General features: G+C 40.1%; 1 protein-coding gene across 3 annotated transcripts; it reads left to right on the top strand.

Annotated features, from left to right (window-relative positions):
• Positions 1–142: 142 nt before the first annotated feature.
• LOC123973974 (ras-related protein Rap-2a) lies at positions 143–17,821 on the top strand. Of its 3 annotated transcripts, none has more exons than XM_046054373.1 (3): positions 143–1,354; positions 1,434–1,574; positions 16,119–17,821. In XM_046054373.1, exons 1-3 carry the CDS (start codon positions 1,041–1,043, stop codon positions 16,354–16,356), a joined length of 693 nt encoding a protein of 230 aa, XP_045910329.1. In that variant the 5' UTR covers positions 143–1,040; the 3' UTR covers positions 16,357–17,821. The 3 variants fall into 3 exon arrangements, with proteins under 3 accessions (XP_045910329.1, XP_045910331.1, XP_045910330.1); XM_046054375.1 differs by having other exon boundaries at positions 1,434–1,578; positions 16,119–16,201; XM_046054374.1 differs by lacking the exon at positions 1,434–1,574 and having other exon boundaries at positions 146–1,354.
• The last annotated feature ends 4,168 nt before the right edge of the window (positions 17,822–21,989 follow it).

The following is a 21,989-nucleotide window of genomic DNA, read 5'->3' as shown; positions in this document are numbered from 1 at the left end:
TATATATATATATATATATATACACACACACACACACATAGATATTGCTTACTGTATATATAGCCAACTTTTGAACAACATTGTCAAATTTGGACAGCTTCTACAAAATGCAGCGTTACCATGGCAACAGCATCCGGCGCATTTTCCTCCTCTTGGATACGCTTCCCCAAGCTGCCGCTGTGATTGGACGAGCTCCCTTTGGGTGTCACTGGGGCAACCGAATGATGGGAATTTTAACACATGAACGGAAACGCAGCCGCTGAATGTGACTGGTTGCCTCCGTCCGGCTCCCATTCAGACACTAGTGAGGTATGCAGGGAGCGGAGGAGCCCGTTGGACTGTTCGCACATCCGTCTGACAGGAGGGAGGGTCCGCACGCTTTTTCCCCTTTTTTTTGCCTCGGTACGGGAGCCGAGCGGGGACCAGCTGGTTACGCTGCGGCCGTGGGTCTCCACCCGAGAGTATGGCGGCTGGGATTGCGCTGGAGAGCCAGGGAGAGACGGAGACATGCCAGAGATGGTGAAAAAGAAACAAAGAGGCGCAAGTTCTTTAATGAAGTGTCGCGACAGTTTTAGTTGGCGCTGCTTTCCTGAAGGGGGCTCCTGCTTGACTAATCGCGCCTGCAGTTCATTCTAGGGACTACTAAGCGTTTTTCCAGTGTCCTCGATGGAGCAAGTTTGTTTTTTATGATGCATAGGCTACAGAGGGGTGAGCTAAGCAGATGAAAACCCGCACGGTGCACATCATCGGGCGATATTTGCTTCTTCCCCGTGCACATTTTGTGGACAATTTCATTCCTCGGATGCACGTATAGCTGTCAGTGTCTGGCCTGCATGGGGGAATTTCTACAATGAAATCCATCTTGGGGCACCGACTCTTTGTGCTCTGCCGTAGCTGAGCAGCGGCGAGCAGGACTGTTTTATTGACAACCCGTTCAAAATGGGACACGAATGGTGATTGTGATTCGTGCGGGAATATTTTGAGTTCGTTTCAATGACGCGCGGAGACTGATACCCGAAACTGACTTGATTTAATCCACGATGCGCGAGTATAAAGTGGTGGTCCTGGGCAGCGGTGGGGTCGGGAAATCCGCCCTCACTGTGCAGTTTGTTACCGGGACGTTCATTGAAAAGTACGATCCCACTATAGAGGATTTTTACCGCAAGGAGATCGAGGTGGACTCCTCGCCCTCGGTGTTGGAGATCCTTGACACCGCTGGTACCGAGCAGTTCGCCTCCATGCGGGACCTTTACATCAAAAACGGGCAAGGATTCATACTGGTCTACAGCCTTGTCAACCAGCAAAGCTTCCAGGACATAAAGCCGATGAGGGACCAGATCATAAGAGTGAAAAGGTTGGTGAACTGATGAGCAGGAATATAATAATGTCCAGATTGTCAAGTGTGGATGTTGGAGATTATTCTTCACACATAGGGCTGGCCTCACAGGCTCTGTAGTTTCAGGATTGGCCTTGGCCTGGTCTGAGAACTGCTTGAATGGAGATGCTCTTCAGACAACAGAACAACACAACATGCCTGTTGTATTTCGGTGTACCAGGTCTCACCCACAATGCTTGTAGGTAGGCAAATGCCCTTGCACTGCAGTCCCTTCATCTCTTAAAGTATTCATTTGTGATCTCTAACAGTAGCATCAGTGTTTCTGTAGACTTTGTAATGTGTCACTCCTGACTGTTACAGCTTAGGAATGACAGTAACTAACAGGGCAACAGTGCTGATCCATCCTGTCCATCAGCACTGTGAAATCGTGCGGTCATAACATGGTAGATACTGTCTGTGATCTGCCAAGCTGCTGTTTTGTAGCGCTGAATGTCCGCTGTGCCAGATGCTGCAACCCCTGTGAAACACCCAACCGGGGATACCCAGGATCCAGCGCAACAGAGGCTCTGCAGAGAGCTTCAAGGAAGCACAGATACCCAAATACTGTAGGGGTTGGGGAAAGCACACTAGCATCTGCAGAGGAGAAGCCATGTTTTTAATTAACGGGCTGCACAAGCTCTTTAGGAAGAGCAGCACAATTGAAAGCGTGAAATCGTCTGATGTCTGAGCGCTGTTACACAGATGATCCAGATATGAGGTCACCGGAGTGAGCTGCTGATTAATACATGCAAGAGGTTAGCTGAGGCTAGGCCAATGTGCTGTGAAAAGACAAACAGCACTGTACATTCACCTGGTGACATGGCATGATGTTATAAAAACCCAGTGAGAGCCAAAATAGACTATGTCATAGGTGCTGCTGGTTAAATCATCGGTGATCATTGCCTGTGCGTTTGCTACATTCCTGTGTTACGGTGTGCAAGCAGCGTGTACTGGGCTGTGACTGTGTGGGTCCATCAGTCATTGTAGGTGTCAGTGGATGTGTTGCAGTCAATGTTGCGAGTCCAATAGGCTCCCGGCATTTTGAAAGAAGTGCAGCTTAAAGCTCACATTGTTTACTGATACAGCTAATTACTTGAGATAATGCTCAGCATTGGACAGGACAGTGCAATCAAATCACGCTTTAGTGTTGTGTTTCTAGCTTGGTTGTGACAGCATTGCCTATTTCTATTAAACTCTGCAATATTATTTAATCATCTTGAAGATGTTTAGTTCTGTTAGGTGACTTTAGTCTTTGTCAACTAATTGGATTTAGGCATTTTTTCAATTGCACCTTGTAAAAAATCCTATAAATCTGTGACACAGGATGAAAGAATGAGGTCAGCATGTTTCCCCCATGTGAGTGGAGAATGGGGAGAGGTATGTTCAGTCTGCAGTGTCTGTGTGTTAATATGAGTGTGCGCTTGTGTTTGTATGTAAACGTATACATGTGTGCTCACACAGCAGATGCAGCCACACTATTGTGTGATTTCACACTTAACACTGTGTCTGGTGCCATTCTCTAATGTCACAGCAGAATTTATTTTCTGTAGTAAAAGCCATTGCGCTCCACATGCCACTCCTAGACAATAGTTAATTTTAGTCCTATTTGAGTCCTATGCTTCATGTGGGCTTAGACAGTCAAAGCTTTAGATTGCATTTGAACAGTGGAGTTAAAAATATAAGATCATGGGTAGTCTTTAATTCACTTGTGACTCCTTTTACAGAGTTTGTCCTGAATGGAAGTAAGCATTTGTTCTTTGGTTATTCAGATAATTCCTCTTCATGTGTTTAGTTATAAATAGTTATGAAGGACAGACAAATTTAAGAATTTCTCAGTCTTGAGGTTTAGAGACCTCAGCGTCTTCCTTCTACCATCCCCACAGTTGACCTTAGTTGCTATCAGCCCGGAAACACAAAACATTTAATCGGAAGATTATATGTTAAGATCAGAAAAGGTTTGTTTTACTCAACTTGGTGTTATAGATGATGTCTAAACAAATTAAAGTTGTTTGTATGCAGCCTCTTCAAACCTACACACAGACTGTTCAAAAGCTTCTATTGACAGCAGTTATATAAGCTGACTGTGTATGGTATACTCAACATTACAATATCACAAACAAACAAAAACTGGTGTCCAAATCCTTTTTTCATTCGAGATGAGGACATGGAGTGACCAATATATACTTGGCACATACTGTGTGGCAACCAAGCTCCCACTGCGTACCCATCAAAGATGAATACAGGAACAACGTACTTTGTGTTTGAATTTCTAAACATACTAACCATCCATAACCACGAGTCGGTCTTGTTGCTGAAGGTAAGGATGGTAACAAATAAATCACAAATGATCTTGTGATTATATTTAGCCAATTAAAAGTCAACTCTTAACCTAGCGTAAAACACATTGTTAAACATGCCTGTATGCTGTTCTGTTTAGATACTAGCCCAGTTGTTTCTGCAGCACCAGTAGTGTAGTGACTGTATTGAAGATGGCATTGAATGTTTTTTTCTTTGTCTCTTCAGTCTTGTTTATTTATCATTTGATCAGATCCTGGCTGATTGTTTGCAGAATTTTGGTAATAATGGACTGCATTTTAAAGACTAAGTTGTATGGTTATTTGGGTAAGTCAGCATTGAAGTTTTGTTGTTATTAAATGCAAAAAAAGGTTCCTGTATAAATACTAGTTAATGAGCTGAAATACATTTACTTACATATATGCCTCAACATGCAGACATTTTGACTGATCCTCAACTCCGATAACCAACCAAATATAGAAAACTTAATTCCACGTCTCCCACTTTGCAACAGTTTTTAACAATTACAGCATAAGAATCTATAACAGAATGGGAAAAGATGACATTTTTTTGTACAGATGATAGCTCATAACCCAATCCGGTATCAAGGCATTTTGTGTTTTCGGTAACAAGTCAATAGCTTGCTTTGTTCTGATCTGCAGGTGATCTGCAGTGCTATTTCTCTCTTAAACCCCACAGCTGAAATGCAACAAGTTCAGGCATGTAGGAAATGTGTGAAAGCAGTAGAAGAAGACAAGACAGGTTGAGACATCAAAAAGAACGGGGACGTCAAAACATTTGACAACATCACAGACTGATGACAGAAAGTCATGACATTAAAAAAAAAGTGGTCGAGCGCCAATTAGTTGATTAATCAATTAGTTGATTGACAGATATATAATCTGCAACTATTTTGAAAATCTATAGCAGTCAGACTGTTCCTGCACATTATACTGCTTCTCTTGCCCGTCTGTCCCTCCTCGCTGCCAAAACACTGGCGACCCGTTGTAACCATATTGGCATTCGCTCAGGTCAGGCGCTACTGTGCGTCGCTCTCACTCTGAACCCATCATCCCATCAACTATCTGCTGTTAGTGGCTCAGATGGGGCTTTAGCACAGAGGCCATGGGTGCACATGATTACACCCTGGCCTGCCTGCCTCCGCTGGGGACCTCATCACTCCTCACTTCAGTTGCAGTTAACTACACACCAGGGATATACTGGTGACTTAACAGAGCACTAAATAGTGGTGATATGGTCAGAAGATAGTGAAGAAGAGGTTAAATAGGGTACCATAATAAAGTGTGCTGCTGTGCATGTGTACATACTCCTTTCAGCAATGTACCAAGGCTTACAAACTGTGGGGTTATCATCAAGGCTTGTTCATGTGCCAACTGGTAAAAAGGATCAAGATTAATAAATGGAGGAGCAGCAGTCTACCAGTACTCCCAGAAAGATCCTCTTTCATCTGTGTCTTTGTCTGTTGTGAAAACTGGGCAAAACAACTGAGCTAAAGTTCAGTGATGATTACATAACAGTTGACTTGGCTTTCAAAATTATGGTTTGGGTCGTACGCAGTGGTGGGTTGTAGTGTAGCCGCCCTGTTCAAATATCCAACAAGTTGTTTCTGATGGCAGTCACTACTTCAGAGAGGGCGGGACTAGTTAGAGCAAATGCTAATTGCAGGGGTGTAATTAGTGAGAGAAATGCACGTTAATTTAATTTACAAACAGGCAACATTTTTAGCCAGCCTAGCTGCGTGGCTTTAGGATTGGCAACGTCGTCGGTCCAACTCTTTGGTCCAGACTGAAATATCAACAATTATTGCATGAAAGATTTTCTGGCCATTGTGCTTTAAATGTTCAGTGCTAATGACTTTGGTGAACCCCTGAACTTTTCTCTAGCACCACCAGGAGGTTGACATTTGTGGTTTTAGGTAAAATTTCTTCAACTATTGACTGGATTTCAATGAAATTTGGACATTCATGTAGGTACCCTTAAGGCTAAACTGTAAAAAAAAAAAATAAATAAATAAATAAAAATCTTTTTCAGTGTCATTTTCAGGTCAAATGTGTCTGATGATGAACTGCATGGCATGGCATGACGTTAGCGATGTGTCTAACCCTCACTTAACAAAGTAGCAACACGTCCACAGACAGCAGTTGGACAGCACTTTGTGTTGGAAAATTTATATGAGACACAAGTACACAGAAGTGCTAATAAACAGTATAAACTACAGCTTTCACTAACTGTTGATACGCAGAGCAGCTATCTTGGATCACAAAGTCGGGGTAATGCAGTTCTTCCGACTTAAAGGGGCGGACCCTTTGAAAAGTCAGACTTTGAACTCGGAAATTCAGACTTCCATTGTCAAATGTCAATGTTCCCAGGGTTCCATGCTCAATATCCTCGTAAAATGGCACATTAAGGGGACCTTTCAAAGAGTTTTATGTCCTCAACAATGTTTTTTCCCCAGGTCAAATGTTCAATGTATGTTTCCCTGGTTTTAAATATAGATATCACCCACCTACAAGCTAATAAAGCTTACTGATGTTATTTTTCTTGAAATGTATGTCCTCAAATTTGAGGACTTCAAATTTAGCCATACCAATCTCTTACAATGTTTATTTATATCAAGAAACGCATACACACATCGGACCCTGGAAACATAGTACGTTGTGAACATAGGGATGATACCTTTACTAACATGCGATAACAAGCACGTTAGGAAAAAAGCACTAGCCATCCATCTAAAATCCAGGGCAAAACTTACTTTTAGATAATGTCAGTCATCCGATATGATGGTCAGTCATTTTAGAAATAAAATAAACTGTTTTTTTGTTGAGACAAGAGGATAAGCTGATGCCCAACTAAAATTATTCCAAGTGAGCCTTGGTGAATTGTACAGCTGGAGAGTAAGTCAGGTTTATCATCCAGTAGCACAAAATTGGGCCAGAAAACATAAAAAGTCTTTTTGATAAAGAACCTTTACATCTCTCTTGCTCTTAGCAGCCACAGAGGCTACAGCACACCTCCCAGGCAGTTGGTGTTCAGCAAGAGATGAACAGCCAGGCCAGCAGCTAGGCTGACAGGTTCCCTACCGCCTTCAATGAAGCAAACCCCCAGGGAGCCAGGATGTTTCACAAGTGATAGGTGGTTGTGAGGTTATGAGCGGTCTCCTGAAAGCACATTGAATAGGCATTTTATGTGCACTAAGACAATTACAGAGTAAAGCAATAGTAGAGCTAACAACTGGATCCAACACTTCCTATAATTACATTATATGATTTATGATTTATGTTTTGACTGGCATCACCTGCCAGTACACCTTATGAAATGTGTCTTTAAACATACAAAGCATATTCATGTGACTCACGGTAGATGCTTGGCGTATGTACAGTTTATCACATTGTACCTTTACAAGAGCCTCACTGATGCGACAAACATTTATCTCATAAAGTCCAGTTCTGTAGCACAAAGCTACTAACAAAGGATGATGTCAAGCTGTACACTGCACAGATAGTGTTTGCGAGTGGTTTTTCACTTTTTTTTGTTTAGTTATAAAAAATCTTATTTTTATTTTAAATTTTAAAGAATTTTATGTCCTATTTTTTTAATTCCCCTATATATTAACAACTGTAACACTGCACTGTATATTAATGTTATGTGACTTATTAAGATACATATACAGAAGAGATCTTTCGGGCATTATGCTACTAAGGCAAGTGTCTACACTAGAATGATCCTCAGTGCAATGTATCATTTTCAGACATCAGAGGAGAAGGTGACTCTGTCACTTAGGCCATATTCTTTGGTTATAAAATGTATGAATGAGTCTGTTAACTATTCAAAGCTTATTCCTCACCTTTCTTACCACTATTTTATGGAAAAGCAATCACACTTCAGATGCAGTGGCACTTTGCATTTCAGATTTTATCTTCTCTCTCTCTTTATCGTCTTGTACTTTGTACATTAAGAGGACGACTAGCCTGCACAGTCGGTCAAGTATACTACTCGTTTAGCTTTCCCATTTTGACATCCCTTGGCCAGTGTGTCCCATCATCTGTGAATAACATCAGATTCAGGAGGAAAGGGGAAGGACTAGTTTTCACATTCTTGAGAGAATCCAAAAAGAGACTTGAGTAGTATCCCTGATACTGTCTTTCCTTGTGCTTGTTGTGGTTTGTTTACCAAATATTCTCCAGATATCTATTCCTGATTAAATCTATTCTTTGCTCTGATGTTGGGCCAGAAGAGATTCACTTATTGCTGCTCTCTGACTCAGCTGATTTCTCTCTACTGACTAAAACTAAAAAGAGGCCTTCCGCAAAAGGGCCGTTGGGAGGAGGCCCAGCACACAGCCTGTTTTCTCCATCATCCTGACAGTGTTGGCCAGAGTCAAATCCAGTGACTCTTGGGCCACTTTGTTGCCGCCGTCCGTCAGCAAGGCCTATGTGAGTTGATGCATCATACATTATAGATAAGGTGTGTCTGGGCGAGCTCCAAAGGGTGTTTGCAGTCAGAGGGCTCCAGTGCGGGCGGCGTCAAGCTCACAAGCTGAAGGCTAAAGTGTGACATGTTGTTTGTGCTGTTTGTGTCACAGCACAAACACAAGCAGACTCAGTTTAGACTCATGACTAAACCATGTAAACCACTCCGTATATGTTCTGTGACAAGGGACAAGCCTTGCTTCGTTGCATCAGCCACTATTGAGTCCAGACACATTGTGGCCAACACCCTTTATGCTGAGTCCCTGGGAGCCTCGGTATTCGTGGCAGCCACTGTCTCACACCTCCTGGGACTGTGGGTTTCCTCCTCTGTTATTATGACTATATATAGACCCTCTCCTTTGGTACCAGATGTCATTGTGCCACACTTATGTTATGATGAGGCCCAAATGAGCTACATAACTTGCATATGGCTGTTCAGTCCTCCATTATGGTTAAAAGAGGAAACACACAGCACACTCTGATGTTTGACATGACCTTATTGAACTGACTTAGCTTGGATTCCTGCAGCTGTTTGAGACATCCATGATAATTAGTTAGTTAAAAATAATTATTAGTCTTTCCTTTGGTTTCTGAGGTCTGACATGCAGGTAACTCTACTAAGAGCAGCATGGAGATTCACAGTTTTACATGTCGTCCCAGGATTGGAAATCTATATCGTCTGGGTGTTTTACACCAAACAAAAAAATAAACAATTTGATAATGGTGATAATAATTACTGTTGCATATAGCTGAAACTATAAGTCAGTTCGTTTATTGGTAAATAGAGAATAATTGGCAACCCTCGATAATCGAATCTTTTGTCATTTCTAAGCAAAAATTGTAAAACTTTACTAGGGATGCACCAAATGTTCGGCCACCGAAATTAATCGGCTGAAAATAGCAAAAAAAGCACTTTCAGTGTTTGGTCTAATACATAAAAAGACCGAAGAAATTTCACCGAACAATTACGTTGACATATAGGCAGTGTGGAAGCATTTTAAAGTGTCCGATAAAAACACAAAAATCACCGTTTGCAGACACTGTTCTGCTGAATTGTCTCCTAGCACATCCACTTCATCTGTGGCTGACTTCTTAGAAAAGGTCTGACCCGCTTTGAGTGTTTCTGTCACTTGTTTATGAGAAGGTGATTAAGCTAGCTGCACCTAAGTTTGGAGTGCACACATATTCAAGCCTTTATGGTAAATCCACTGAAATGGAGCAGTGCGAGCTGACAAACAGGTTAGCGACTTATCCTGTCATTTTCTCTCATTACAAAGGCAAGTGTTGCAGTATGAGAGTCCTACCTGAAGAGAGGCTGTGACGTCTTCATGTTACGCCATACCACATACATTATTTATCAAACTGGGTCAGACTTGATGAATTCAGCGTGAGGATACACATGTGACAATGTCCGGTTTTCAAAATAAGGTGTCTATACAGGATGGAAATAAGATTAATTGGATTATATTCACAGAAAGTATAAAACATGTTACATGTGTACATTAAAAGTAAATGGACACATACAATTTACTTTACCGGACTTGGGCTTCGGACCCACCCACCATAGTCTCTCCAAATCCTGTGGGAAACAAATAAGCACATTTTGACTATTCAATTTATGCAATGGTAAAAAAAGACAAAATAAATGGAAAATATGTGATTGTACTTGTTTGGTATTCGGCAAATTTTTTCATTGTATTCAGTTTCGGCTTCACCCAAGAATTTTCATGTCAGTGCGTCCCTAAACTTTACTGATTCCAACTTCTCAAAAGTGAAAATTATTCTTGTTCTTCTCTTATATTAAACTGAATATCAAAACAAGACATTTTAACGCACCACCATTGGTTCTGGGAAGTTGTGACGGGGTGTTTGCTGTTTTATGACATTCTATAGACCAAACAATTGATTTTTTTTATGGAGCAAGTAAGATTTGAGGCAGTAAAGGGAAACCTGGCATCAGATGGTATATACTATATAAGATAGTTGGCTTTCCATAGGCCTCCTTGAGAGATTTACAGTAAGAGATATGAGCCAAAACCATAGCCTGGGGCAAAAAAAGACACCCAAATGGCACCATTAACCCAACTAACTGCTGAGCCCGCTGTGGCTTCCTCTAAACGAGTGCAGCTATAAAAGTAAAGGTTTTGCCTTTCAATCTGCTCACCCACAACTATGTTTTGGATATTTCAGTTAAGGTGGGAAAGGGAATTTATGGTTGAAGTCAAGAACAGTACACTACCACCCAGATGTGGTCCGTAATTATTTAGTTTCTTCATTCAAGTTGTCTCTGAGCTCTCAGAACACTATCACACTCTTGGTTACACACAAACCAACCTCTAAGATCGTCTCTTAAATCCTGGTAGTTCCTCTCAGCTGGCAAGCCGATCCTGGGAACAAAACAGGATAGTCGAGATTAAAGTTCACTCTGGATAATGTATTCATGAGTAGATCAAAGTTGGCTCCCTGTTCTCGAGTTTAAGCACATTTTAACGCTGAAAACCTGCAGCCCCTGGCCTCTGAAAGATGCTCAGGCTGCTCGACTTGGAAAAGTGTCACCCTTCCTTTTTCTGCAGTCTCCCCATCTCTCCGGAATTATTTATTTCCTTGTATACCTGTTACCATAGAAATCAAGGATGAGGATGATTTTCTATCAATAATTTAAGTGCATGTATATTTCATAGAGCGAGGGGAGCATTTGAAAACCCTAATGATGTTGAGAGGTGTTCGGGTGCATGACTCTAGTTAGATGTGAGGATGTTGCTAAGTGTCGTGAACAGAGACATTTAAACTTGTATCAAACGATGGTTCCAACAGACGGAAAGTGCTCCCTTGCAAGCCTCACACACAGATAAGGATGAAAGGAATAACAACCTGTTGTGTACAAAGGATGTGAATACGCATGATCTGCCATGTCTGATGTTTTTGATCTTAGTGTCTCTTCTGATGTGTACAAACTGCCTCAGAGGCCCGCCATGCTTCCCAATATCAAAACCGATGTAGTGATTATATTGGTGAAACTGCGTCACAGCCGCTCCTTTTGATAATTATAGTGCAGTAGCCTATTTAATTGAACTGAGCGTCTCTTCTGGCTGTCCACTAAGTAGTCCAGTTCCGCGGTGACGTGTTTTCCTACAGCTACATGGCAGGGAGTTCAGAGCTCAGAGGATTATGGCCATTTCCTACCCTAAGGGGTCAGCACTCTACTACCCATTTCCTGTTCTCTACTGGGTCAGGCTTTAGACTTGGTGCTTACATGAGGCAGAACGGCTTTCAATGTTAATTCCCTATTGCAAGAAGGTGCTGGTTGTGTTCTTTATGTGAACAGCTTCTCCCCACAGTCAAAGACCAAAGTAGAAACACATCTTTTTCTTTCCATTTTAGCCTTCCATCCATTATAGCCCATGTTTTGCACCCAAATATGCTTTTTGAAAATACATGTTGGTGATTCTGAAAAAGACAGATAATGTGGATGGGGGAAACTGAGCTTTTCAAAAACATCAGACAAATGATTGCCAGATTGTAAACCTGTGCTGAAATGTTGGGAAGTTACCTCCAATTTGCTTATTTTTAAGGCCTGTTTTTTGTGTTATCTTACAGATTGTCACAAAACATCTGGATTCCTGTAATGAAACAGTCAGCTTTAAACAGATTTTCTGGCAGATGTAATGTCGTCACACATTTAAAAAATAGTTGCTTCCTGCTGCAAAAGGAAGTTTTGACTGCATGTCAACAGCAAACAAAAGTGCTCTTACAATGAGGACAGCCCAGAAAATGTTTTCTGTAATAGAAAGTGAAAGGAAAGGTAAGAGGGAGACAGATGGTAGTAAGAAAGCCCAAATGACTTTCAGAGTGTGTGCCAGGGCCCCTCGAAATAATCAAAATCCACTTAGTATTGTTTTCATCCCGATTTTTTGTAGTATTGAATTTTTAGCAACGGTGACCTGGCCCTAGGGATGGCTATTTTGTTCGTGATAAATCCTAATGACTTTGGTGATCCCCTAATTTTTCTTAGGGCCACATTTTATTTGTCCAATAACTTGTTTAATGACCAAATACTATCGTCATTCCCATGAGCCTCAGCTGTACCTTATATTCAGAACTTACTAGCAAATGTTAGCATGCTAACACACTAAACTAAGATGGTTAACATGGTAAACATTATACCTCCTAAACATCAGTATATTACCATTTCATTTTGCCTGTTAGCATGCTGATGTTAGCTTTCATCTGAAAGTACAATGACAGCACTTGTACAAAAATATGATGTTCAGATGCCTCAAAGCTTAAGTCTAGGAATTACTAGAACACTTGGTCAACAGCAGCCATTTATGATTATCCATCAAATCATTACTTTATACTGAGTAGAACCAGAAAGAGATGTTAATGTTTATTCAGCTATATTGAAACCTCTCAACATTTAAGCAGTCAGTCACAGAGAGAGATGAGATGACACTTGTAATGAAATGTGCATCATAAATAAAAGTGCCATTATGCACCATTAAGACTGCCAACTACCACACGAGGGAAGAAGAAGATAGCTGACATTTTATTATTCATATTTATTTGCATTAGTGTAGATAAACATGGTAATACAGTAGAAATGCAAATTGTGAAAATGAAAGTAAGGCTAGATGAGAATGTAAAATTGTCATGTATCATTATCATCATCTATATGATCTTGGTAATATCAATGGATTAGGAATATATTAATAATATTATAGCTAATAATATTAGCAAATATATTCAAAGAGGTGGTATTATGCTCATTTTCAGGTTCAAAATCTTAATTAGGGGTTGTACCAGAACAGGTTAGCATGGTTTAATTTTGAAAAAACACCATATTTTTCTCATACTGCACATTGCTGCAGCTCCTCTTTTCACCCTATGTGTTGTACGCTCCGCTCTTGAGCTACAGAGTGACGCATCTTACTTGTACAAAATCTTTGTTGGGAGTTGCACATGCGCAGTTCCCAGGTAAGGACTACTAGCCAGTCAGAAACACAGAAGGGCGGGTCGTAAGAAGCAAGGTAGTGTGATCCAAATCAAAGCCGCTTCAGACTGAGACCATAACCTAGCAGATGGTATAAGTTATTACCAGTCCACAACATCATTGTTCCACATCTTACCATCAGGATTAAACGTTGAACTGTTGTGACGATCTATGCTGCTGAAAATATTCAAGCACATTTTTGTTCCGCCATCACTTCTCGTAAAACTGTCAATATTCGAAATCTACACAGCTGATTTCTCACCTCAAAACTTCTCAGAAGTGGATTTAGTGATGAAATTACATACGGAAACTGTAAAATATAAAACTTTCTGTTGCTGGCCTCTGTCTGGTGCAGCAATGATGATGCAGTGAATTAGTGACGATTCTCTCTGACCAGTCAGCAGTCTGTTGTGTTTTCACGTTACAGTTTAGTATCTCTCAGCTCGCTTGGAACCTCGATGAGGTAAGGTGATACGAAAAAAGTACCTGGAAGCAGGTACAGGCATAGATATCCATAATAAAGGCTAGATGTCTTACGGCGGAGTCTCTATCGTCATCACCGGCGGCCATCATCTAATGTAAGGTGAGTGATAAGCACGAACACAAATACTCTTATCTCGTTGAAATCTTGACGGTTTCTTACAAACGTTATTAACGTGGCTATAATTCTGGATGCTTGAACATGTTGAAATTGCAGATTTTCTTTTCGAGAAGCGACTTAATCGTGTAGCATAGTTATGTATCACGGCTACTTGCTTAAGTTATCAAGGCTGAGACCACAATCGAGCTGTTCAATTATATAGGTTTTACTGACACCAATAACGATTTGAAATTCGAAATGCACACACATGTATATATTTAAGAAAAATGTGTTATTTTTATATAAAATGTTTATATTTATATAAAATATAAATTATATATACATACAGACCAGGTCTGGCATATACATATACAAGTCTATATACAGTATATACATGCAAATATTTCTTAAATACACATGCATGTGTGTGTGTTTATATATTAAAAATAATTATACACTGTTCACACATATATTATGTAAACACAAACTTTTATTTTTATTTTTTATTTTATTTTATTTTAATCGTTTGACAGCCCATATACATATATACACATATATATATATATATACACATATACACACACACACACACACACACACACACACATACATATATACACACATACACATATATATGTATATAGTACCCTATATATTGATTTAACATAAATACCTTGTGCGTGTATATTCATTGCACCTATCTGTTCTATTTTATTTTAATCGTTTGACAGCCCATATACATATATACACATATATATATATATATACACATATACACACACACACACACACACACACACACACATACATATATACACACATACACATATATATGTATATAGTACCCTATATATTGATTTAACATAAATACCTTGTGCGTGTATATTCATTGCACCTATCTGTTCTATTTTATTTTAATCGTTTGACAGCCCATATACATATATACACATATATATATATATATACACATATACACACACACACACACACACACACACACACATACATATATACACACATACACATATATATGTATATAGTACCCTATATATTGATTTAACATAAATACCTTGTGCGTGTATATTCATTGCACCTATCTGTTCTATTTTATTTTAATCGTTTGACAGCCCATATACATATATACACATATATATATATATATACACATATACACACACACACACACACACACACACACACATACATATATACACACATACACATATATATGTATATAGTACCCTATATATTGATTTAACATAAATACCTTGTGCGTGTATATTCATTGCACCTATCTGTTCTATTTTATTTTAATCGTTTGACAGCCCATATACATATATACACATATATATATATATATACACATATACACACACACACACACACACACACACACACATACATATATACACACATACACATATATATGTATATAGTACCCTATATATTGATTTAACATAAATACCTTGTGCGTGTATATTCATTGCACCTATCTGTTCTGTTCAATGTTATTTTCATATGAAAGTCCATTGTTATAATTATTCATAAGTCATAACTACATCTCTGACGTTTATAACAAACCAAACCGTTTGAAAATCGTTAGAAAATTGAGGAAGTTATGGTAATTTAAAAAGTACATGCACCATTAAAACACAATGTTACGAGTGAGCGAGCTGCCTGTGACAAGATGGCCGCCAGGTGCAGACGTCGACCTCCACTGGCCAGCAGCGCGGACGAGACATCTAGCCTTTATTATGGATATCTATGGGTACAGGTACAACATTTCTACAATGGAAACCCAAAAGGCGAGTCGAGCCAAAGGGCCTCCGCTCAGACTAGCTTGGTTTGAGGGAGTGCCTGACCCTGCTAGCCACTTGGCAAGCTTTATGACGCGTTTTCATTGTGATGTCACAAGTAAAGGAAGTGAAGGGCTGGACTACAAACGAGCTGTTTTCAAGCGGTTCAGAGCAGAGCTTTCTGTGGGAGATGGGAACTCCCTTTGGGCTGGACTTTGGGCTTTTTCACTTTGTAAACTTGTTACATGCACAAAAAAGAGATATAACTCAATGAAGGAGAGGGGGAAAGCCAAAAAGTATAATACCACCTCTTTAAATTTTGCTCTACATGAAGTCAGAAACCAATTGATTAGATCTGATAACAGAAATTAGATTTTTTTATCATGGGATTTTGAACATCACACTAAATACAGATTTGTGAACTTTGTAAGTTCAGTTATTCAGTCATTATTAAGTTCAGTGACAATATAAGCAAACAAAAACCCACTGATTGCATCCATATGGTTTGTCTGCATGAGCCTCTGCTGAGTATATGTTATTCTCACGCATGCATCTGTCTGAAAATCCGATGTTGGTCTGTGTCTGTCTTCAGGTACGAGAAGGTTCCTGTCATTCTGGTGGGGAACAAGGTGGACCTGGAAAGCGAGAGGGAGGTATCGTCCAGCGAAGGTCAGGCCCTGGCCGAGGAGTGGGGCTGCCCTTTCATGGAGACCTCGGCCAAGAGCAAAACCATGGTAGACGAACTGTTCGCAGAGATAGTTCGGCAGATGGACTACGCCGCCCAGCCAGACAAGGATGACCCCTGCTGCTCCTCTTGCAATATACAATAGCCCCGGGGGCCTCCAGGAACGGGCCAGGCAAAAAGTCTACTTAGAGGCTCGCAGCAGAGAGATACACACTTAAGAGACACACACACACACACACACACACACACGCCAATTAAACGGAAGATAAATTCACGGTTGAACGCAATGGATTTTAACTCTATGGAGCATAAAATCAGCAGTGACATGATTCTTAATAACGACATTTGAGTCATGAATACATTGTGAAGGAGGAATGCCAGGAATTTGCCGCAAGAGAAATTGACAAATGACGATAAGGAGACATGCCCTCGCCTTATGTTACTCTCTTTTGTTGTTTGGGTTTGTTTTAATCCTTTGAGTTGTGGGTGAAAATCATCAGCTGAAGAATCACAAGTCAGGATCTTTACTCTTTAGGTCGCTCTACAATCTGCTATAAATGATGAAAAAAAATTTTCACACAAAACACCAACATGCTTTTGTTGCCATGACTCAAGTAGCTACTGTACACAAATCCAATAACAGATTTCTTGGATCCAGTTGTTTAAATATGAAATGTATATTTCATTTATAGTATGTACAATATTTTTCCCAGCTTATTTTGCGCAGTGGTTGGTGAGAGGTTTTTCTACTCATCACAGGGCTGAACCAAAGAGGTGACCTGAAAGCTCCTCCATTTTCTTATATTTTTCTTCAGTTAAAAAAGGAATGGAGAGAAAACGGTGGATAAGTCAGTTTCTTTCTTGAAACATTGGTGCAGTCATCTCTTTCCTGTTTTCTCACTTTGAGATACAGTAGTAAATATTGCAGAGTCTTTCACATATCGTGTGATGTTTTGTTTTCCCTCTCTGGGGGACGCTTGACAGCAGATTGCCGAGTAGTAATGTAACTAACTGTTTCATCCTGATGGGACAAAGGGTTCATCTTTTTAGTGTTTGAATATCTCTACAGACGATTTTCAGGAATGGGTGACATTTAAAGTGAAGATGCCAACATTTGTCATACTTTACATTTCATTTTCTCCTCCGGTATCAATATGAAATGGGGTGCTCAAGTGTTACAACATACTGATCCCGTTCTTTATGTGCTCAGAGTGTTCAAATCCATAGTAACAAATAGTAACGACGACGGCAATGATAAGATTAATTAATGGTAGTGTAAATATTTTGTATTGAAGGTGCCAGCTCCTGTGAAGACACTGACTCAACACATGTGGAATTGTCAACTGTATGCATGGCTAGTAAACAAAAAAAGGACTGTTTAAGTTTAATATAGGCTGTGGAAATGTGCAAACCAAACACATACACGTCTGGATCTGGACACTGTCTCAACTGTACATCTGTGTTGCCACGGGAACCAGACTTTCCCTGAGTAACCATTTTCATTGTTGATTTTATATTTTTTTATGTGACCATTTACTCTTTATTCCCTCTCTGAATGGTGACACTGTTACATTTGACACCTAAACAATAAAAGTGCGTTCAACACTTGACTGAGACTACCGAATGTCACCGAGTGAAATGAAGTGAGTGGACTGACATGCTCAAAGTCACGCTGCTGAGATTTGTTTCATAACCAAATTGCTTATTTTCTACTGTGCTTTTCCTACTTGTAATTCTACATAATAACTATAACATTTTTTCATATTTTACAGAGGCTTTATCCATTAACAGGTCTTGACCACTCTCTATACCAGGGCTTTTGGAAGTCTGACACTGTGGGCCCCCACGTGCAAGTGTGACATTGATTTGGGGATCATTTTGCTCTAGGAATTGGAATTATCATTCCCATAATTGGAGGGATGTAAACAGGAAGAAAATTAGCAGTTTAGTCAGCTCTGAGCTATAATTTGATCCCCTTTTATAGCTGATAGCCTCCATTTCTGCAAATCTCCTCCGCGGTGCGACAGATACTTCTCTAGCAAGTGAGAAATTGGCTAACCCAGTGTCAGGCTGATTAATGAAATATAAATTTAGCCTCATTATCAGGCTATTTAGGCCACTTAGTAAAGCAATAAGCCCTTTTCAGCCAACCATGACTCACCTTGGTCTTGACGTCTGTAACAGGGCCCACCAGGGCCTCCTCCAGCCTGCATGCTCGTTCAGCTCACCACTGTGGAATAAAAGCCCTTTCCCTCACAGAGTTACCTAGCTTCAGAAGCTAATACAGCTTCAGTCATTGTGACAGACATCACACCCTGTTTGGATTGTAGGCCACACACGACCAGCAAAGATTCACTTTGCAGATATGTTTAGTGATCAAGCAAACGACACACCCTGATCATTTCTTCTTCATTAACTGCACCAAACTTCCCCTCTGTGTTATCCCGTCAGCACTTTGGTCAGCCTCCCGTCGACTGTCGAATGGCCTGCTTGTGGTTTGGACAAGGTGGAATAAGAAAAAAGGTCTTGTTTATCTCCTTCAGGCGTCGCGTCGCGTCACTCATCTCTCTCTCTCTCTCTCTCTCTCTCGCTTCATTTGAGCCGAGGAGAACAGAATGAATACATGTATGTGTAAACCTACTTGGCAATAGGTCAAAAGTTTGCACTAAAGATAAAATTATATGAAGATATTTTGTTAGCATTAAACAACTACAGCTTCTATGGGCATTTGAAAGCTGTACCAGATTTTAAGTTTCCAGTACAGTAGGATAGGTACCCGTTAACTATATACGTACAATAAACCCTCTTTCGTCTTTTCAAAAAGACAGAATTCCTCAGAAAATAAATTGTCAGGCAGAGGAACAGAGGCCAGCTTTAACAAAGGGATGTGACTAAGCTCTGTGTGTGTGTTTGTAATCAGACAGCTCTGAATTTTCTGAGTTAGTTCAACTTCAACACTTTGACACAGTGCATGCCAATTTGTGCTGAGAAAGATGAAAGACAGATTTTTAAACTGTCTGCAGAAGAGTAAGTTTTTTTATTTAAATTGACCTTCTAACCTCAGTACAGTTGAACATGGTAGAACTGTGTGTGTGTTCCTTTATGTTCCAGGTTATCTTGTGTCTCTGCTGTTCATTTGAAATGCTGACCAATACCTCTGAACTTTTAGCTTTAATGGGCTCAATGTTCTGTAGCTACGCAGAGCACAGGGCTGTCATGAAGCCTTTATTATTTATCTCTAATTATCACAGAAGTCTTAATGTTTAATATGATGGACTCATTCTGACTCTCCAGATAGACAGTAATACATGGTGTATTATATACTGTACATTTTTAACATACTTTTTCTAAAGAGGATATCATGTTTATTTAAGACATGTTATTAGAGACATACCTTTATTTTTTAAATTACTATGGCTAAAATTTCTAGTAACGTCACAGAATTTGATGAGACAGATTATGCTGTAACACTGCCTTTCATGTGTCTTTGAGGTCAAACAAGATACAATGTGCTTTGCAGAGTACCATAAAATACAATGGATTGTACAAGAAATAGTAGAACCTAATACATAATAGTGATATCAAATTATTATTATTAGTATTATATGATTTAGTTTTTGGTAACATGTATTTGAAGTTAATCCCTTGTGTCAGAGAGGGTGAATCTAAAGATGAAATGGTTTGAAGAGGAGATGATTAAAAAAGACTGGTTCGTTTATGTTTTTGATTCTCCTTTCTCCCTGGTTTTCTCCCAACTAATTTTAGAGATCATTTTGAATCACTGGTGCAGAGTGGAAGTGGCCTGTTGGGGGACTTACCAATTAATAGATCTGGGGGAAGTGTGGGCCAGCATCTCCTCTGAGGCGCTTGTCAACATCCACCTTTCAGCTGCCTGATGTGAGTCTGTGTGGTCTGATTGTGCTGTGCTGCTTGCTGAGGTGCTTTATCCACCCTGGTGAGACAGGGCAGAGGGCCGAAGGGCCTGATGGTGAGAGGTCTCAGTGGGGTTCATTAGGAACTAGAATCCCTCTGGCATCACTCACTCTTCAGCAGTATCATTTGTGTTTGTGGTAACATATAGTCAAACACAGTTTAATATCCCTGTTGTCCAGGGAAAGAGTTCAATGAGAATGGATTACCGAATGCTTTACAGGATTCAGCCTAATAGTTGTTGCGCAGCTTTGTCTCTTGCACTGGGGTTTTTAAAATGTCATTGTGCACTCCAGTTCAACTTTTCCAAAAGTCCTTGCAGAGCTAAAGCAAGAATGACTTTCACGGAATGTTAGGTAGCATAGGGAGATGTTGAATTTTCAGTGGGGAACAGACTGAAGAAGAAAAACAAAATCAGCTTGAAAACAACCCCCCTCCCCCCCCCGAGATTCACAGCGTAGGTGTATGAATTAAATAGGCGCTGACTCATTGTTACCTGTTCTCGGCTCTGTACGCCACAGGCTCAGATGCACAGACACTGCAGCTGTGACATCGTATTTGTTCCAGCTGAGATCCTCTACATCAGTATGTCAAATGTCAAGATGAAAGGGGGGAGCTGCATGAGTCACGCCACCACGCCAACCCCACCCCCATCACTCCCAGACTGCAGCACAGTCCCTGGGCTATCTGTGTGGGATATAGCAGTCCTTGACAAAAAAATAAAAAAGGCCATGTCTGCCCTGTGCACTTTAACTCCAGGGGACATGAGCTCATGAGGCTTTCATCCTGAGGAGAAGAGGAACACCCTGCCAGCCCAGCAGTTTTGAGGATGAAGGAGATTCCAATGCACAGACCAACAAAAAGAGCTTTTAAATTGCATTAATCGTCTCACTGATCAGTGGAGCATTAAAGTCTCAATGTGGTCCAGACAGGTGCTGAAATGTGTGGAAATTAGACTCTTGTACAGCTCCGTGCAGCTCAGAGGAATTGCAGAAATCACTAGGGAAATTAAAGGGAGAAATTATACATTAAGGGGAAACATTTTTCTTTTTGAGTCACAAGAGTATGTCATCATGTTTAAGGTGTCCTCCTTGCTCTGATGGTAATGATGCTTGATGCCTGCCTGCTTTGTTTTTCTAGGATTTTGGAGCACTAGAGGATGTGCTAGTGACTGAACATGGTGACAGATAATGTATTACATGTGCTGTATGTTAGCTGGAAGTCACCACCACTGAAGAGAACGGTTATCAGCCCACTCTCAACCCATCCTTCTGATGTTTCATGCCTTTTTAATATTGCAAACAATGTTGATGTGCAGGAGAGGGAAGACGGAACAAACAAGCTGAGCTACGACTGTCAGAAGGCCTAATAACTAGGTGTCATAGCAACCAGATGGCAACACATGAGTTGTCAATTTCACAGTCTAATTTGCAGCTGTAACAGAGGAGCGTGTATGGTGCTGGTGGTGGGGAGGGGTGATCTGGGCAAACAAGGAAAAATTCCTCTACTGGATACATGTGTTTATATAATCCATGTTGATTTTATCAGCAACAGGCATTTAAAGGGACTACACTGTATACCTAAATAAGTTCAGAATACTCAAAATATTTATGGAAACTGATTACCTCAAACTTTTTAAGTAGTGGTAATAATATTTTTTAGTAAACCTTAACTTAAATATAAAACCTTTAATTTCTGCATACTAAATTACATTAACTGATGCTTATTAACATTAAATTCCACTAATTCTTTACTCAATAAATGTAACTGTGAACAACTTACTCTGAGGGAAATCTACTAAAAACAATGAATTGTGCTAGACTCAAGTACTAATGGAAACTCACTCAA

This window comes from Micropterus dolomieu, linkage group LG07 (genome assembly GCF_021292245.1).
Source record: "Micropterus dolomieu isolate WLL.071019.BEF.003 ecotype Adirondacks linkage group LG07, ASM2129224v1, whole genome shotgun sequence".
In the NCBI taxonomy this organism is placed as follows: Eukaryota; Metazoa; Chordata; class Actinopteri; order Centrarchiformes; family Centrarchidae; genus Micropterus; species Micropterus dolomieu.
The sequence above is the reverse complement of the archived record's forward strand: the minus strand, read 5'-3'. Positions and strand labels throughout refer to the sequence as shown.

Coding starts and splice junctions, on each gene's coding strand:
- LOC123973974 (XM_046054373.1), top strand. CDS start 1,041: ATGCGCGAGTATAAAGTGGTGGTCCTGGGCAGCGGTGGGGTCGGGAAA. Junction 1,355..1,433: donor CAGATCATAAGAGTGAAAAG/GTTGGTGAACTG, acceptor CTTCACACATAG/GGCTGGCCTCACAGGCTCTG. Junction 1,575..16,118: donor AGGTCTCACCCACAATGCTT/GTAGGTAGGCAA, acceptor GTCTGTCTTCAG/GTACGAGAAGGTTCCTGTCA.